Source organism: Chelonia mydas, chromosome 11, assembly GCF_015237465.2.
Source record: "Chelonia mydas isolate rCheMyd1 chromosome 11, rCheMyd1.pri.v2, whole genome shotgun sequence".
Lineage (NCBI taxonomy): Eukaryota > Metazoa > Chordata > Testudines > Cheloniidae > Chelonia > Chelonia mydas.
This window is the reverse complement of record NC_051251.2, coordinates 28,994,111-29,010,396: the sequence shown is the minus strand read 5'-3', so window position 1 is coordinate 29,010,396 and position 16,286 is coordinate 28,994,111. Positions and strand designations below refer to the sequence as shown.

The 16,286-nt window shown below is 39.2% G+C and overlaps 1 protein-coding gene across 3 annotated transcripts in view; it reads right to left on the bottom strand.

Annotated features, from left to right (window-relative positions):
• The window catches only part of GALNT13 (polypeptide N-acetylgalactosaminyltransferase 13), a 331,481-nt gene that overhangs the window by 165,616 nt on the left and 149,579 nt on the right, over window positions 1–16,286 (bottom strand). For all 3 annotated transcript variants that reach the window (XM_037912743.2, XM_043525194.1, XM_037912744.2), the window contains one exon: window positions 1,210–1,376. In XM_037912743.2, coding sequence (XP_037768671.1) covers window positions 1,210–1,376 — 167 coding nt within the window. The remainder of the gene's footprint in view (window positions 1–1,209; window positions 1,377–16,286) is intronic.

Here is a 16,286-nt window from a genome sequence, read left to right as displayed (position 1 = left end):
AGAGAGCATGCTTCCCCTCTACTCTTTGAAACAGGGATATCTAATTGGGTAGCCATGTGGATGTTAATGCTACTTAGGGCAGCATTAACATCAGCTCTCTACCTGCAATCCCTCCAAGGGGTACCCTGCACAGAGTAGAGGAAGCCAGTACGGGAGCCATACTGCGTGGTCTGAAGTTTTCAGTCACAAAAACAGCTTTTGACCACTTTAATAGTTTGGAAGAAAAAAAATCCTAAAAATGTGGAACAGGGGAAAACCAAAAAAATTCAGCTGCTTGGCATGTCACATCAATGGCACAGCCCTGCCCCTGATATTACGCGACAGCTCTATAATGCTGAACAGGATATGATGCTGTAGCTAATCAGTGGATTACAAAAGACAGTACCTTTCATACTGTGTAATAAGCTTCAAATTCCCCTGCATTTATTTTTACACAGCTGCAGATACAGTAACGTACCTGCCTATGGTAAAACCTCCATGAGGACAGAAGACCTAGGGAAATCTTTGAGGTGCACCTTGCAGTGTTTGCTGAAGGTTTCCCTCAGGGGACAGGTTTTGGAACCCATAGAGAAATCAGGCAACATAGCTTCCAAATCTTGCAGTCCTCATGGTGCCATGCTGTGCAAACATTTTGACATCCAAAACAAATACATTGACATTTTTTGGCTTTTCACCAGTTCCATTATTTTAGCATTTTTTTATTTCTAAAACATTAACATTATCAAAAGCAGTTTTTCTTACTGAAAACTGCTTTTTCTACCCTCAAATAACATCAATTACTGGTTTAAAAAAACTATGTGAAACTCGGGCTCAAAATAAATTAAAAACAAAAACCAAAGAGTAATCTGAGGAAACTGTTCAAGCTTCTGACATTTATACAAGTTTAAACCTCAAGAGTGAGTCATTTCCTTGTTAGGAGAGAAATGAGCGATGGAGACATAGGACACTATATTCTTGATATTCTTTATCGGGAATATTGGCACAGCACTCACAACATGGTCACTGAAAAGCACCATTATCACTGAGCTACTTAATCCAGAAAACTGCCCCTCTCTGAGTTGGGGGTCAAATTCATTACTGGTTAAAACTTTATTGATTTACAATCCCTTCTGCAGGCTTCTCAAATGTGACACTAACAAAATATGTACATTTTAAATCTCTATCAAATTATTATAACTATCCACAAGAAAATTAGAGCAAGGGTCATACCTCTTTCACTGGCATCATCCACCAAGATAACCTCAGAAAGCAAATAGTGTGGGGATCTGTTTATAACACTGTAAACAGTTCGAAGCAAAGTACTCCAGGCTTCATTATGAAATACTATAACTACACTTGTATTTGGGAGTTCATCAGGGTAGACTTTTGTCTTGCATCTGCCAAAGAGAAAAAAAGACAAGTTAATCTTTTTATAAATTCATTCTCCAGTGCTATGTAACAACATGACAGGTTATCAAGTTCTGGAAATTGAGGTTCAAGATTGCTGGACAGCTCACCATTCAGTAAGATATGAATCTCTCCAGACGCTCCCCGCCCCCCCATCCATGCCCCCCTCAAAAAACAAAACAAAAAATCACACGGAAATTCTCAGGCATGGGGTTTTGAATACTGTATTCTGGCTAGGAAAAACTATGAGTAAAAAGACTAAAGCTGCAAATAAAATTTTGTACCAGATCTCCTAAATGAAGAATTAGCATTTACATCCAAGAAATAATACAGTGCACACACATATATACATACATACATACACACCCAAACATGTGAGTGACGACCCCTCAAGTCCTACAGCTCGGATAAAATGGGACCCAGCACTGAGCAACACTAGAAGTTTCTTAAAACTAAAACCTAAAAATGAGTATTTTTTAAAAAACTCCAGTTTGCTCATAATACAGAAGGATGGAACTAAAACCTTTGATCTCTGTCCTCTAAAATTTGGGGGCGGGGGTCATATAATGGTACCTTAAATACCAACCACTCCTGGTTTGAGTAAAGAAAATTCACCTGAGGTGTTTTGCAAATCCCAAATCAAAATACAGTCTTCTCATCCCATCTCCAATACGTGCACTTCACGTGCACAGGCAGCTATTATAAGACCAGCAGTACTTGTTATCAAAGCCAAGATATTTCTTTCTAATATTTTCAGCATTGCTACTTAAAAAAATCTTTTAGATATATTGATAAATGTCAGCTATGTACTTAAAATCATTTTCTAGCTCTATTTTCATCTTTGTGAACTCGATTTCAAGAAAGCACTTAAACACATGCTTACCTGTAAGTTCAGTGCTTACCTACAGTGACCACACATCCCTAATTGGGCGGCACAGTCCCAAAATGTAAATTTCAAGTTCTGGGCTGAATGACTGTGGGACATCATTTGTTTTGGATTCCCTGTGGTGCCTATCCTGGCCTGCCTGAGGCTCAGGGGCATTGCCAGCCTCTTCCTGGTGGGGCTGAGGTGGGGCCTTTGGCCCCCCTTTCCATAAGACCTTGCCCCCTGCTCCTCCTCCTCTTCCCCCCAAGGCCCTGCCCCTGGACACAGGCCAGGGGCTGCTCTTGGGCACCCTGATCCCACACCCAGGGCAGGTGGAGGGTCCAGGGCTCCCCACAGCAGCCCGGGCTCCCTGGGTGGCTCTTACCATTGCCAGGTTTCTGACCTGGTCAGGGGGCAGAGCTCCCGCATATGTCCAATTTTTGCATTTTGGAAAGCTGGTCACCCTATGCTTACCTGTCCTGAGGCCTATACGTGGTATTTATTTTTTACTTAAGATAAGCTAAGAACATGTTTATACATTCCTCTTTAAACATTTTCTTTGAAATGTTTTAAATCTGAAAATGTATGTTAACTAATGTTACAAGCAGAGAAACTCTTTTGTAGTCTACTGGCCTTTTCTGACTTGGTGTCCTGTAATTCTCACACAAGAGCAATGTATCACTGTGGTCCATAATATTTTAATACTCACCATGCTGCAGAAAATCAGTACAACTAGAACTATATGTTGTGCTATCTCCCTAGTATTTACACTGGGTTAGTCAGTCAAGTTACTTTTTGATTTAGGAGTCAGAAGAATGACAGAATTGGGGCACTGAAGAAACATTAAATGGTCCTTGAACTCCCCCCCCCCCCGACACTTATCATAACAAAACTCTGTAAAACTTTCTATTGCTTCACTGACATGAAAACTTACATAAAATAGAGTCACAATGACAGCCTTCAAAATTTAAGGGTGACATTTCCAGGTATGAAATATAGAAGAAAGTCTATTAGTTCACTGGTTTCCATATTATAGTCACAAGTCCACAGTGTGCTCTAGAAACCAGAGCAAAGAACCTCTCTTGACTGCTTGTCTTATCCATGTGGTACATCTTGCCCATTATTGCAGGAGAGTAAAACCAGGAGCATTGTGATAAGTAAGCAGTTCTTCTGCCAGGTGAGTTTCAAAAGGAATCTCCTCCCGGCTGAGCCAGGGGGAATCATGCTAAATTTGTATGAACTGGAAATTGTTCTCTGCAGATTTTATAGCGATGTACAATTTGGAAGCAATCATTGAGGAAGTTAGTCAAACAACATGGCCTTAGAGCAGTAAGCTATTCATTTGCTTAATGAGCTTTAAAATCCATGGAGAAAGGTGGTACATATTAGTCCTTGTTTTCCTAACTACTGCGGGGGCCTAATTAACTATACATTTGGGCATCTGTTATGATTTAGATTTACAGGGTTCATGAAAAATATGGCTATTATATTATCATCTGTGGGGATGGTGGTAGTTTAGTTAAAGTAACCCAAAGAAATGTGACCAAAACGGGGCACTCTCTCAGAAAGGGAACATTGTTTCCTTTGCAAAAGTTAGTAAATGTTTTCCTAAAAACATATGATGTTCAATTGCTCCCCGAAGATATATAGTGGCCAAACCTGATAACTAAATTCAGTCAATGAAGTGTGAAATGGAAGGATTTCAATGCAAAACACAATACAACTTTAACAACCAGTGCCCTCATAATATAATGTCATTGTTGAAGGGGTTATTTCTGTACTGGTTTTTTTTTTTCCTTTTTCAGATATTGTTAAACAATTTTTATTATTTCAGTAGTGATTGGTATTTGATTTTAAACAAAAACAAACTAGATTAAAACTACTTGAAGTGAACTATTAAAATGAGATTGTATAGTCTAAAATATTAAAATATTTTATCATGGTTCTAGAATGGCAAAAGCAATAAGAAAAACATATCCGTGTTTTTATAAATTGCCTTCATGGAGGTGGATATTCATTTGAAGGATTTTTCTCTTCCATGTTTTTAGCACTTTATTTTACAGTATATATCCCCTCCGCTAAACATTCAGTTTGTATAATTATACAGTATTAGCCAGGATCATGTAAAGAACTCATTTACTATTAATTACTATTCTAAAAGATATGCTGTAGCTCAACTAGAAGTTATAGGCTTAATGTAGAAATTACTGGGTGAGGTCCTCTGGCCTGTGTTATAGCCAAAATGTTTTTAAAAGGATATACATTATCTCCGTTTATGTTGTAAAATGTTAAAGCTAACTAAACATTTCAAATTTGTCTCCCAAGCACAAGCAAATACCATAGAAGTATTCCCCTCAACATGTGTACATAAACCTGCACTTAAACTTCATTTTGTTTTAATTTTTATACCATTTTCTTCTGTGTTGTGTTTTTAAAAAATTGGTTATTAAAGTTTATGCTTGAATATAAGAATGGCCATACTGGGGCAGACCGAAGGTCCATCCAGCCCAGTATCCTGTCTACTGACAATGGCCAATGCCAGGTTCCCCATAGGGAGTGAATCTAACAGGTAATGATCAAGTGATCTTTCTCCTGCCATCCGTCTGGACCATCTGACGAACAGAGGCTAGAGATACCATTCCTTACCCATCCTGGCAAATAGCCATTAATGTACTTAACTTCCATGAATTTATCCAGTTCTCTTTTAAACCCTGTTATAGTTCTAGCCTTCACAACCTCCTTGAAAATATTTACAAAAGCAATATTAATTGCTATAACAAACAAATTAATAGAAACTTAAGTAAAAATTCTATTTGTTAGTCTCTTGCTAAAACTAAGTGCTGGGGGCAGGGAGCAGAGTAAGAAGTCGTCTCACAGAAGATTGTGAGTACCTGTTTTAGCAATCTCACACTACCTTTATCATGGAAAACTACTAACATATTAAGGAAGTAAAAATGGATTTCTTTATGTAAAAACTGAAAAACCATCTAAAACAGGTACATTTGTATGTGGCAAAAAAGATTAAGAAAACCAGGACAAAAACCCAAAACATTATTTTAATAAAAGAATAAAAAATAGAAATAATTAAAATATAGAAAACCAGGTCATGCCTCTGTTATAGGCCATATAAAAGCATTATTTGTGTCATTAGTTACCATTATATTGTACATAAACTAAGTTCATCTGTGTATAAATTTGGGTTACTGAAAACAAGAGAAATAGGGAAAAAACTTATGTTAACCAATTTAAGTGGTTTAAGGGTGCATCCCACAGATTGTATCAATGCACAGTACAGAAACACCTGGATGTAGACAGGAAAAAAGATAAACCTACAAGTAACAAACAACTACATTTCAATCTATCGTGTATGTACAATTAAGTATGCAATCACCTATAGAGACATTACAATGGCCTAAGGTAAAACAGGGCTAATGTAACACTTTGACTGCTACATTCACACCTGGGACTTTGATCGGTAATGTATAATTAATGCATACAGCTGTCATTTTGAATCTTTCTTATTTAATATGACTGAAATCTGTCATTCTGTATTATAATTGTATAATTTCTTGTTATTCAAAACAGACAAAATGACATTGCTAATCTGTTTCTTTCTCTCTCTCTCTCTCTCTCACACACACACACACACACACATATATATATTAATGAACGAATGAATCATAGAAAACAATAAGAAAGCAAAGAAAACCGCATAGGTAGAGAAATTATGTGCATGTGAAAGTGATCATTCGCTTTCCAGATGAGCTCATTCTGGATAACTCCCATGAACAAATTCTGCAGTGCACCAAGTGATGTGCTCGGATTTGTCAACAGCTGAACCTCTCACTAGAAACTAAATTAAAACTACCCAATTCATTTAATTTAGGATACTTGATTTTAGTGGAAGTCATAAAGGCTGTTACTTTGCCTAAGCTGCAGTATTAAATCATAATTTGCAATGTATCGTTAGCTGTCATTTAGAAAACAGGTAGCTGCCATTAAAGTACTCAGAGGAGTTTTTAGTCCACTATGGATTATAAATTGGGCTCTGGGTTTTCCTCTCTGCAATACAGAGGGGAACACAAGGGAATAAAAAGGGGCAAAAGTACCTTAAGGAAAGCAGTGGTTCTGTAACACATTTAACCCTTCTCTGCTTTCCTCTAACTAGCATGAGTTTGAGGCTCTACATTTAGGACTGCGGTCAGTGTATTTACTTGGCATCAGCATTGCTAATCCCAAGCATTCAAAAATCATGAGTCAGGCCCCCAAATTTTGATTTTTTTTCCAGATAAAAAATATTTTTTAGATTTTCTTGATTTGCATTCTAGTTTCTGAGTCTTTATGGTGCACTCAGGACAATTTTTTCTCCTAAGCTTTTCAGCCATGAAGGCTAGCCACTTACTTCTTTCGTGAAAGATAAGGTTTTCATGCAATCTCTTGATTCCAGCAGCTAGGCCTTTAAGAAAAACACTAAAGATCATAAAACACTATGGCATGCTCTCTGCAAACACAAAAAGAATTTCTGAGCAGAAATCCAGCAGATATTTAATGCTGTATTAACTTTCCTCCAAAGCCTCTATTCCCAGTCAGAGAAGGACAGTACACAACTATGAGGAGAGGGAGAAAGCCAATGACAGCAAGGAGAGGGTAAGTCTTCTGCCTGGCTGGTGTCTGCTTTTCTCACAGATCCTGAGTCTTAAAGTGAGCCTCCTATTCACCTCTTTATGGGGTTTCCAATCCCCTTTTCTGTTGGGAGCACGTGGGTAAACTCCAGAAAGTAAACCTTTCAGAGTGTTCAAGCTAGATTCTTGTTTGTACATCCTGCAGGGCTTATCAGGAGGGGCTTGTGGGTGCAGTTGCATGGAACAGTATAGCCTTAATACTTACTCCTTTTAACAATATTTTTCTTGGTCTATATCTATTTATCGTATAAGACCCAATTCACTGAAAAATTTTCTTACATCAATGTATGGCAAAGGATCCAACTTTTTTGCAAAGCAGAGATATTTATAACTCTTTAGGCCAACTTAAAAGAGACTCTGCTTTATGCATTTGCAAAATTTGCATGCATAAACAGTTATTTGCACAGGTGACTACATGATTTACATTTATGACAACCTCTGCTTTGGTCACCAGCATGATTTAAATACTGGGAACTTCAGCATCACAGCACAAACATCTACAACTTGAGCTAAATAAGGAATATCAGCCAGGAGCAAAGAATTATGCCATACTTACAGAATGGGGGACTCTATCCTGGGAAGCAGCGACTCCGAAAAAGATTTCGGAGTCATGGTGGATAATCAGATCAACATGATCTTCCAGCATGACACAGTGAGAGTTAATGCAAAAGAGTTAATGCAGAGGAATCTTCAGCAGAGGTAGAGTAGAGAGGTTATTTTACCTGTGTATTTGACACTGGTGTGACCGCAGCTAGAATACTGTGTCCAATTCTGGTGCCCACAATTCAAGGAGGATATTGATAAATTAGAGATGATTCAGAGAAGAGCCATGGGAATATTAGAGAACGTACCTTATAGTGATAAACTAACCTGAGCACTTTGAGCCTAACAAAGAGAAGCTTAAGAGGTGGTGATTACAGTCTAAGTATGTACATGAGAGATAAATATTTAATAGGCTCTTCAATCCAGCAGAGAAGGGTGTAGCATGATTCAATGGCTGGAAGTTGAAGCTAGACAAATTCAGACTGGAAATAAGACAAATTATTTTACAATGAGGGTAATTAAGTACTGGAACAATTTACCATTCTCCATCACTGAGTTTTTAGATCAAGATTGGATGTTTTTCTAAAAGATCTGCTCTATGAATTATTTTGGGGAAGTTCTCTGGCCTGTGTATTACAGCTGTGGTTCTCAACCAGGGGTACGTTACTCTGGGATATGCAGAGGTCTTCCAAGTGGTACATCAACACATCTAGGCATTTAGACATTTACCTAGTTTTACAAAAGGCTACATAAAAGAACTAGCAAAATCAGTACAAACTAAAATTTCATACAGACGTCTTGTTTCTACTGCTCTATATACTGAAATGTAAGTACAATATTTATATTCCAATTGATTTATTTTATAATTATATGGCAAAAGTTAGAAAGTAAGCACACTATTATTGAAAAATTGCTGTGACACTTTTGTATTTTTAGGTCTGGTTTTGTAAGAAAGTAGGTTTTAAGCAAGGTGAAACTTGGGGATTACACAAGACAAATCATAGAATCATAGAATATCAGGGTTGGAAGGGACCTCAGGAGGTCATCTAGTCCAACCCCCTGCTCAAACCAGGACCAATCCCCAATCAAATCATCCCAGCCAGGGCTTTGTCAAGCCTGACCTTAAAAACTTCCAAGGAAGGAGATTCTACCACCTCCCTAGGTAACGCATTCCAGTGTTTCACCACCCTCCGAGTGAAAAAGTTTTTTCTAATATCCAACCTAAACCTCCCCCACTGCAACTTGAGACCATTACTCCTTGTCCTGTCCTCTTCTACCACTGAGAATAGTCTAGAACCATCCTCTCTGGAACCACCTCTCAGGTAGTTGAAAGCAGCTATCAAATCCCCCCTCATTCTTCTCTTCTGCAGACTAAACAATCCCAGTTCCCTCAGCCTCTCCTCATAGGTCATGTGTTCCAGACCCCTAATCATTTTTGTTGCCCTTCGCCGGACTCTCTCCAATTTATCCACGTCCTTCTTGTAGTGTGGGGCCCAAAACTGGAAACAGTACTCCAGATGAGGCCTCACCAGTGTCGAATAGAGGGGAACGATCATGTCCCTTGATCTGCTGGCAATGCCCCTACTTATACATCCCAAAATGCCATTGGCCTTCTTGGAAACAAGGGCACACTGCTGACTCATATCCAGCTTCTCATCCACTGTAACCCCTAGGTCCTTTTCTGCAGAACTGCTGCCTAGCCATTCGGTCCCTAGTCTGTAGCTGTGCATTGGGTTCTTCCGTCATAACTGCAGGACCCTGCACTTATCCTTATTGAACCTCATCAGGTTTCTTTTGGCCCAATCCTCCAATTTGTCTAGGTCCCTCTGTATCCTATCCCTGCCCTCCAGCGTATCTACCACTCCTCCCAGTTTAGTATCATCTGCAAATTTGCTGAGAGTGCAATCCACACCTTCCTCCAGATATTGAACAAAACCGGCCCCAGGACCAAACCCTGGGGCACTCCACTTGACACCGGTTGCCAACTAGACATGGAGCCATTGATCACTACCCGTTGAGCCCGACAATCTAGCCAACTTTCTACCCACCTTATAGTGCATTCATCCAGCCCATACTTCTTTAACTTGCTGACAAGAATACTGTGGGAGACCGTGTCAAAAGCTTTGCTAAAGTCAAGAAACAATACATCCACTGCTTTCCCTTCATCCACAGAATCAGTAATCTCATCATAGAAGGCGATTAGATTAGTCAGGCATGACCTACCCTTGGTGAATCCATGCTGACTGTTCCTGATCACTTTCCTCTCGTGTAAGTGCTTCAGGATTGATTCCTTGAGGAATCAGGCTCCTGAAAGGGGTACAGTAGTTTGGAAAGATTGAGAGCCACTGTATAACAGGAAGTCTTTCTAGATTATCACAATGTTCCATTCTGGCCTTGGAATCTATGAGTCTATAAGTCTGTTGTGGTAGTAGGCTGCTACGGACCAAGTCAAAAGAAAAGGATGCTGAACAAACTGATAATGTATTACATAGCACCAACTGATAGTCGTAATCTTTTAACTGTTTGAAGACCTATGTGAATTAAGTTTGGTGTACTTAGTACTATTCCCAATGGACATCACACAAGTCATCACAGCTAGTCATTAAAGTTATTTTCTAGAGCACATCACAAAAGCCACCATGCAAATTGCCAATAACTGTCATGCACAACAAAGACGGCATGGAGATTGAATTATGCTCTAGTTCAAGGTTGAGACTGGTCAGTATGGGAAGCTTGTGCTGTCACCACCTACACTAAACTTTGGTGGATAAACTAGGACTGATTAGTTTTCAGCACACAAACTTTCATAAGTATTAAATTCACTTTTAAAACATTAAAGAACAAACAGTAATATTACACATATGGTGGGTGTATAATCACTAGTCTTGTTCTTACCGTAATTCACATTTTCAATTACCGGAAGTGCAATGGAAAATTATCACAATCTATAATAAAAGACACCAACTGTTTTAGAAAATAAAATTCAGACAAGTGACATACTTGACAATTTTCAGTGAATATTTTCATCCCAGATACATTAATATAACCACGTGTGAATGAGACATATTCAATGAAAAATGTAATTACTGTATATTTTAAACTTGCTTCCAGATGACCAAAGTACTGTTCTAAGAGTTATATAAACAATTGTAACAAACCTATGTGGAGTTTCTATATCACTATTAAAGAGAAAATTTAAATGATACATGAAGGTAACAGTATAAAAAGATACTTGCTCCACAGTTGCAATACAGAGTGTTCTAAGGTAAAGTTGCATATACAGGTATTACAGCATACAAAGTTCTTCTTGCAATGTACAGATAGCAATGTTGCCAAGTAATAAAAGCTAAAAGACCCAACCGTGATTCCCTATTCTCAAGGGGGTGTTACACAAATAATGGACCTGTTGTTCTGAAGTTGTTACTTTGTTACTTTCCCTTCACTAAACTGAAATAACCACTCACTATCAGGTTTCAGAGTAACAGCCGTGTTAGTCTGTATTCGCAAAAAGAAAAGGAGTACTTGTGGCACCTTAGAGACTAACCAATTTATTTGAGCATAAGCTTTCGTGAGCTACAGTTCACTTCATCAGATGCATACTGTGCAAAGTGTAGAAGATCTTTTTATATACACACAAAGCATGAAAAAATACCTCCCCCCACCCCACTCTCCTGCTGGTAATGGTTTGTGTGTGTGGGGGGGGGGGGGAGAAAACCTGGATTTGTGCTGGAAATGGCCCGATTTGATTATCATACACATTGTAAGGAGAGTGATCACTTTAGATAAGCTATTACCAGCAGGAGAGTGGGGTGGGAAGAGGTATTTTTTCATGCTTTGTGTGTATATAAAAAGATCTTCTACACTTTCCACAGTATGCATCCGATGAAGTGAGCTGTAGCTCACGAAAGCTTATGCTCAAATAAATTGGTTAGTCTCTAAGGTGCCACAAGTACTCCTTTTCTTTTCACTCACTATCAAGGAACCATAAATGGCAGCCAGACTTCCAAATGTTCTTTCTTAGTATTTTTGGCAGGTTAATTTTTCCAATTACTACCACCTGCCAGATGGTATGATTTATAATGCAGCACACATGTCCAGCGGAGTTAGTGATGTCACCAAATAAGGAGTTATGGGACATTGTTAGGATACAGAATTTCAGGTGAAGGAAAAAATATTTTCAGAAAAGTTTGCTACAACTGTTTAGAATCTTGGAGTTTTAAAATGTTACCAGTCCTGTAACAAGGGAGTATCTTTCTTACAAGAACTCGGTAGACTCTACCTGTCCTACAGTGTACAGTTTCAAGGTTCATGGGCTCAAAAATGCTGAATATCTCCCACAGCCTGAGGCTAAATTCCATTAATCTTTGTAGTTCTCCTTTAACAGTGTCTTAATTCTGAACAGTGTATCACTTGATTTAATGACATTTTACTCACTTGGTACTATATATAGATGTGCAGAAGTTAAAGACCTTTCACTTTATATTGCTGAAATGATTAAAAGGGTTCATGTTGTATTTTTTCCTATTTAAAGGTGCACCACATCAAAGGAGTGGTGAATAAATCAGCTGCTATTGATCGTGAAATTATAAACACAAAGGAACCACTCTCTGCCTTCTCCAGATCATTTACAATCCATTCTAAAGGTTAGAAATATACTAGTGATTGAAATGTTTTCCTAAAAACATCACTTTTGCTTGTATAGTTGTCAGATGTTGCTTTAGGAATACACATGAAGTAAATACAGCTGTTTAAAAGTGAAAGAAGACATTTTCCAATGCCTAGGAGAACTATTTCCTCAGCAATCTCCCCTGCACCACTGGAAGATCCTCAGGAGAAAATTCAGTAGTACTTCAGTGTTCTCTCTCAGGATCAAAGAATTTTTCTCTTCCCATCAACTATCAGCTTTGGTATGGAGGCACAGAAATAACCCACGGGCCTGCCTTTGCAGCTACTATGAGTGAAGGAAATCTTGGAATCAGTGATTTCCAATAATCTTTCACCTCCAATAACCAAGAGGCAGTGCCTGGAGGTGAAACTTGATCTGAGCCACAGGATCATTTACATGTTTTCACACTGATCAATGTCTGAATGGAGGTGAAAGCAATATTACTTACTAAGACGGGCAGCCAGTGAACACAAGTCAAGCTTCATCATGTTCCTTCTAGAACTAAACATGAGACAAGATGTCTTTCTTCACATTCTAAAGCAAAATTAACATGGCAATAGTGCAATATGGACATTGTAATGGAAATGCAAAAGCAACTGTGTGTGTCAACAGAATCCTCAGAGATAACATTATGTGCATGGGATGGATGACTATCAAACAGGACGTGGGCAGTCTGACCTAGTGGTCGGAGCAGGAGTCTGGCCATTTCAGATACCAAGAGATCAGAGTCTGAAGCAGGCCAGAGGGCAAAACCAAGGCTTGGTCTACACTGGAGGGGATCAATCTAAGTTACGCAACTTCAGCTACATGAATAACGTAGCTGAAGTCGACATACTTAGACCTACTCACCGCAGTGTCTTCACTACGGTGAGTCGACTGCTACCACTCCCCTGTTGGCTCTGCCTGTGCCACTCACGGCGCTGGAGTACAGGAGTCGACGGGAGAGTGCTTGGGGGTCGATTTATCCCGTCTAGTCTAGATGCGATATATCGACCCCCCGCTGGATCGATCGCTGCCCACTGATCCAGCAGGTAGTATAGACATACCCCAACAGTCAGCGTCAGGAGAAAGACAGGATCTCTACAGGAGATCAGCAGAATCAGGTATTGCAGAGGAAGAAGTCCTAAGGAGGGAAAACCCAATTGCATGAACAACTTCCTGTTTCTGTTCGTGGTTTAAATAGAATCTGTAAACCCATCAGGACCACCAATGTTTTGCCAATCAGATTCCAGGACTGGAGTCCTCTGCCGGAGTTCAGCTTCTATGCTGGCAACTATAAGCAGCTCCTATGAGCCCCAGGGACCAGGGTTCAAAACCCGTGGTCACAGATGGATTGTGAGTCACACAAAATTCCACAGAGTCTTTTTTAGGTAGTAGCACAAAGCTTGAGCCGTACTTTCTAGGAAGTCTTGAACAGCTTTAGAAAATGAATGAAAAGGGAGCCTTTTGCTTAGTGAGTACTCTAATGAAACAATGGCTTGCTCAACACTCAGTTGTAATGGAAGGGGCTCTTTCTGACTTCACTTCTCTAAATAAAAAATTGACACAGCCAAAATCATGGTCTTTTCTTTTAAAACATTATCATTGAACTGCCAAGTACATTATATGAAGCCAAATAAAGTCCTGATATGATTTATATTGAATGTATCTACTATAAATAATACCTAGAATGAGAGGTTAGTGATCCTCATTTTCCTTTAAGTAGCACTTAAAGAAATAGCATTTCTTTGTCACAAACTCTGATTTACTGGGTCTGAAGAGAGTCATGTTCAGATAATTTCTAAAAGGGAGCTTTCTGAAAATTATACTTCCTAGTAAGCGGTTAGCAGATTTAAAAAAAAGTCAGCCACTCATAAAGTGCAAACATTTCCTTATAAACACAAGTTGGAGTGAACACATGTGGCTCTGTGATCATGTTTACTGTAAGCCTATTGTTTAAGATAGATTTTTCACCCAGAACAGTTTATACACAATCTAGAAAGTACATAGGAAAATTGAAACATTATACTGGACCAGATAAGATTCTGAGAATGAGAGAAAAAGCAAGTGTGCTTCAATTCCCATGTTCTGACAGGTATTTCAACAATTTAGGTTTAATCAATTAATTATGCTTTCCCCTCCCCATCCACCATAGCTGTATGTAAGTCTCAAATCCCACAGGAACTACAGAAGTCAACTTCTGACAGCTATATGGAATGAACTATCTGTTTCAACCAGGCACCTTAGACAAGAGAAAATAATGTAATGTCTTAAAACATATTCTGTTACAACGTTTCAGTACGTAGAGGTTTAGACTCAATTTTAATTACATAAATTACTCAAATTGCAAAAGTTTGTATTTTAAAACAAATTCAAATGAAATGTAAACAGAATTTTTTTAAAAAGAGAATTACTTCACTTACAGGGAAGCAGCATCATAAAGCAATTGCATCTACATTGTGTTGCTGAATTTTATTGAACCAAAATACTGTAGAACCAATCAATTTTTATATCCAGCAGAAGATAGATGTGAAAATATGTCATGAAAATGTCTCTCTGGTGTTCCATTATGCAGTATAAGCAGGTATATTGCAGGAGCAAAGACCCTTCACTCACACCTTCAGCTGTCACCATTCATAACGATGACATACTTTGAATGTAGCCTTGAATATCAAAACTTCCTTAGGGATTTCAAACCCTAAATACAGCATTAATATTTTAGAAGTTACTCAATGCAAGAATGTCATTTACTAAAAGCTCAAAGTTATTTTATGTTTGAGTGGGAACAAGGTAATGTAGACAAAGTACTACTAAAAAACAAACACCATAGTATAGAGGCCATTTCATTTCTCTATATCTTTAAGGTGACTTAAGAGGTGGCAGGCCTCTTTCTAGAGTCTCCAAACCTATGTGATCAAAGCTGAATGGACACATTTGCAAACACAAGACCTGCACAACTGAAGTCAAGGGGAATTTTACCACTGACTTAAAGGGGATAGAGTCGAGTCCTAGTTTGTTAAAACAGGAAAGCATTAGCAATAATGATTTGACCAATAGCTTAATTGGAACAAATCTGTAATGGAAATTATAGATCAGGAAAGGCTTTTTCTTAAAACTCCTTTGATTGCTAATTTTTTCCCCACCAAGTAAGATGACCCTTTGGTTTAATTTCCAGTCTACCTGTTGATACAGCATTTTCTTTGTGCCCTACTGAGAAATCCTCACCTTTTCTGTCTTACTATCATAGAAGATTAGGGTTGAAAGAGACCTCAGGAGGTCTGGTCATCTAGTCCAACCCCATACTCAAAGCAGGACCAACCCCAACTAAATCTTCCCAGCCAGGGCTTTGTCAAGCTGGGCCTTAAAAACCTCTAAGGATGCAGATCCACCACCTCCCTATGTAACCCATTCCACCCTCCTAGTGAAATAGTTTTTCCTAATATCCAACCTAGACCTCCCAAACTGCCACTTGAGACCATTGCTTCTTGTTCTGTCATCTGCCACCACTGAGAACAGCCTAGCTCCATCATCTTTGGAAACCCCCCGCTTCAGGTAGTTGAAGGCTACTACCAAATCCCCCCTCACCTTCTCTTCTGCAGAATAAATAAGCCCACTTCCCTCAGCCTCTCCTTGTAAACCATGTGCCCCAGCCCCCTAATCATTTTCGTTGCCCTCCACTGGACTCTCTCCAATTTGTCCACATCCTTTCTATGGTGGGGGGGGCCCAAAACTGGACACAATACTCCAGATGTGGCCTCATGAGTGCCAACAGAGGGGAATAATCACTTCCCTCAATCTGCTGGCAATGCTCCTACTAAGGCAGCCCAATATGCTGTTAGCCTTCTTGGCAACAAGGGCACACTGCTGACTCATATCCTGTTTCTTGTCCACTGTAATCCCCAAGTCCTTTTCTGCAGAACTGTTGCTTAGCCATGGGATTCTTCCATCCTAAGTGTAGGACTCTGCACTTGTCCTTGTTGAACCTCAGATTTCTTTTGGCCCAATCCTCCAATGTCTAAGTCACTCTGGACCCTGTCCCTACCCTCCAGTGTCTCTACCTCTCCCCCCTGCTTAGTGTCATCCACAAACTTACTGAGGGTGCAATCCATCTCATCATCCAGATCACTGATGAAGATGTTGAACTAAACCGACCCCTGGGGCACTC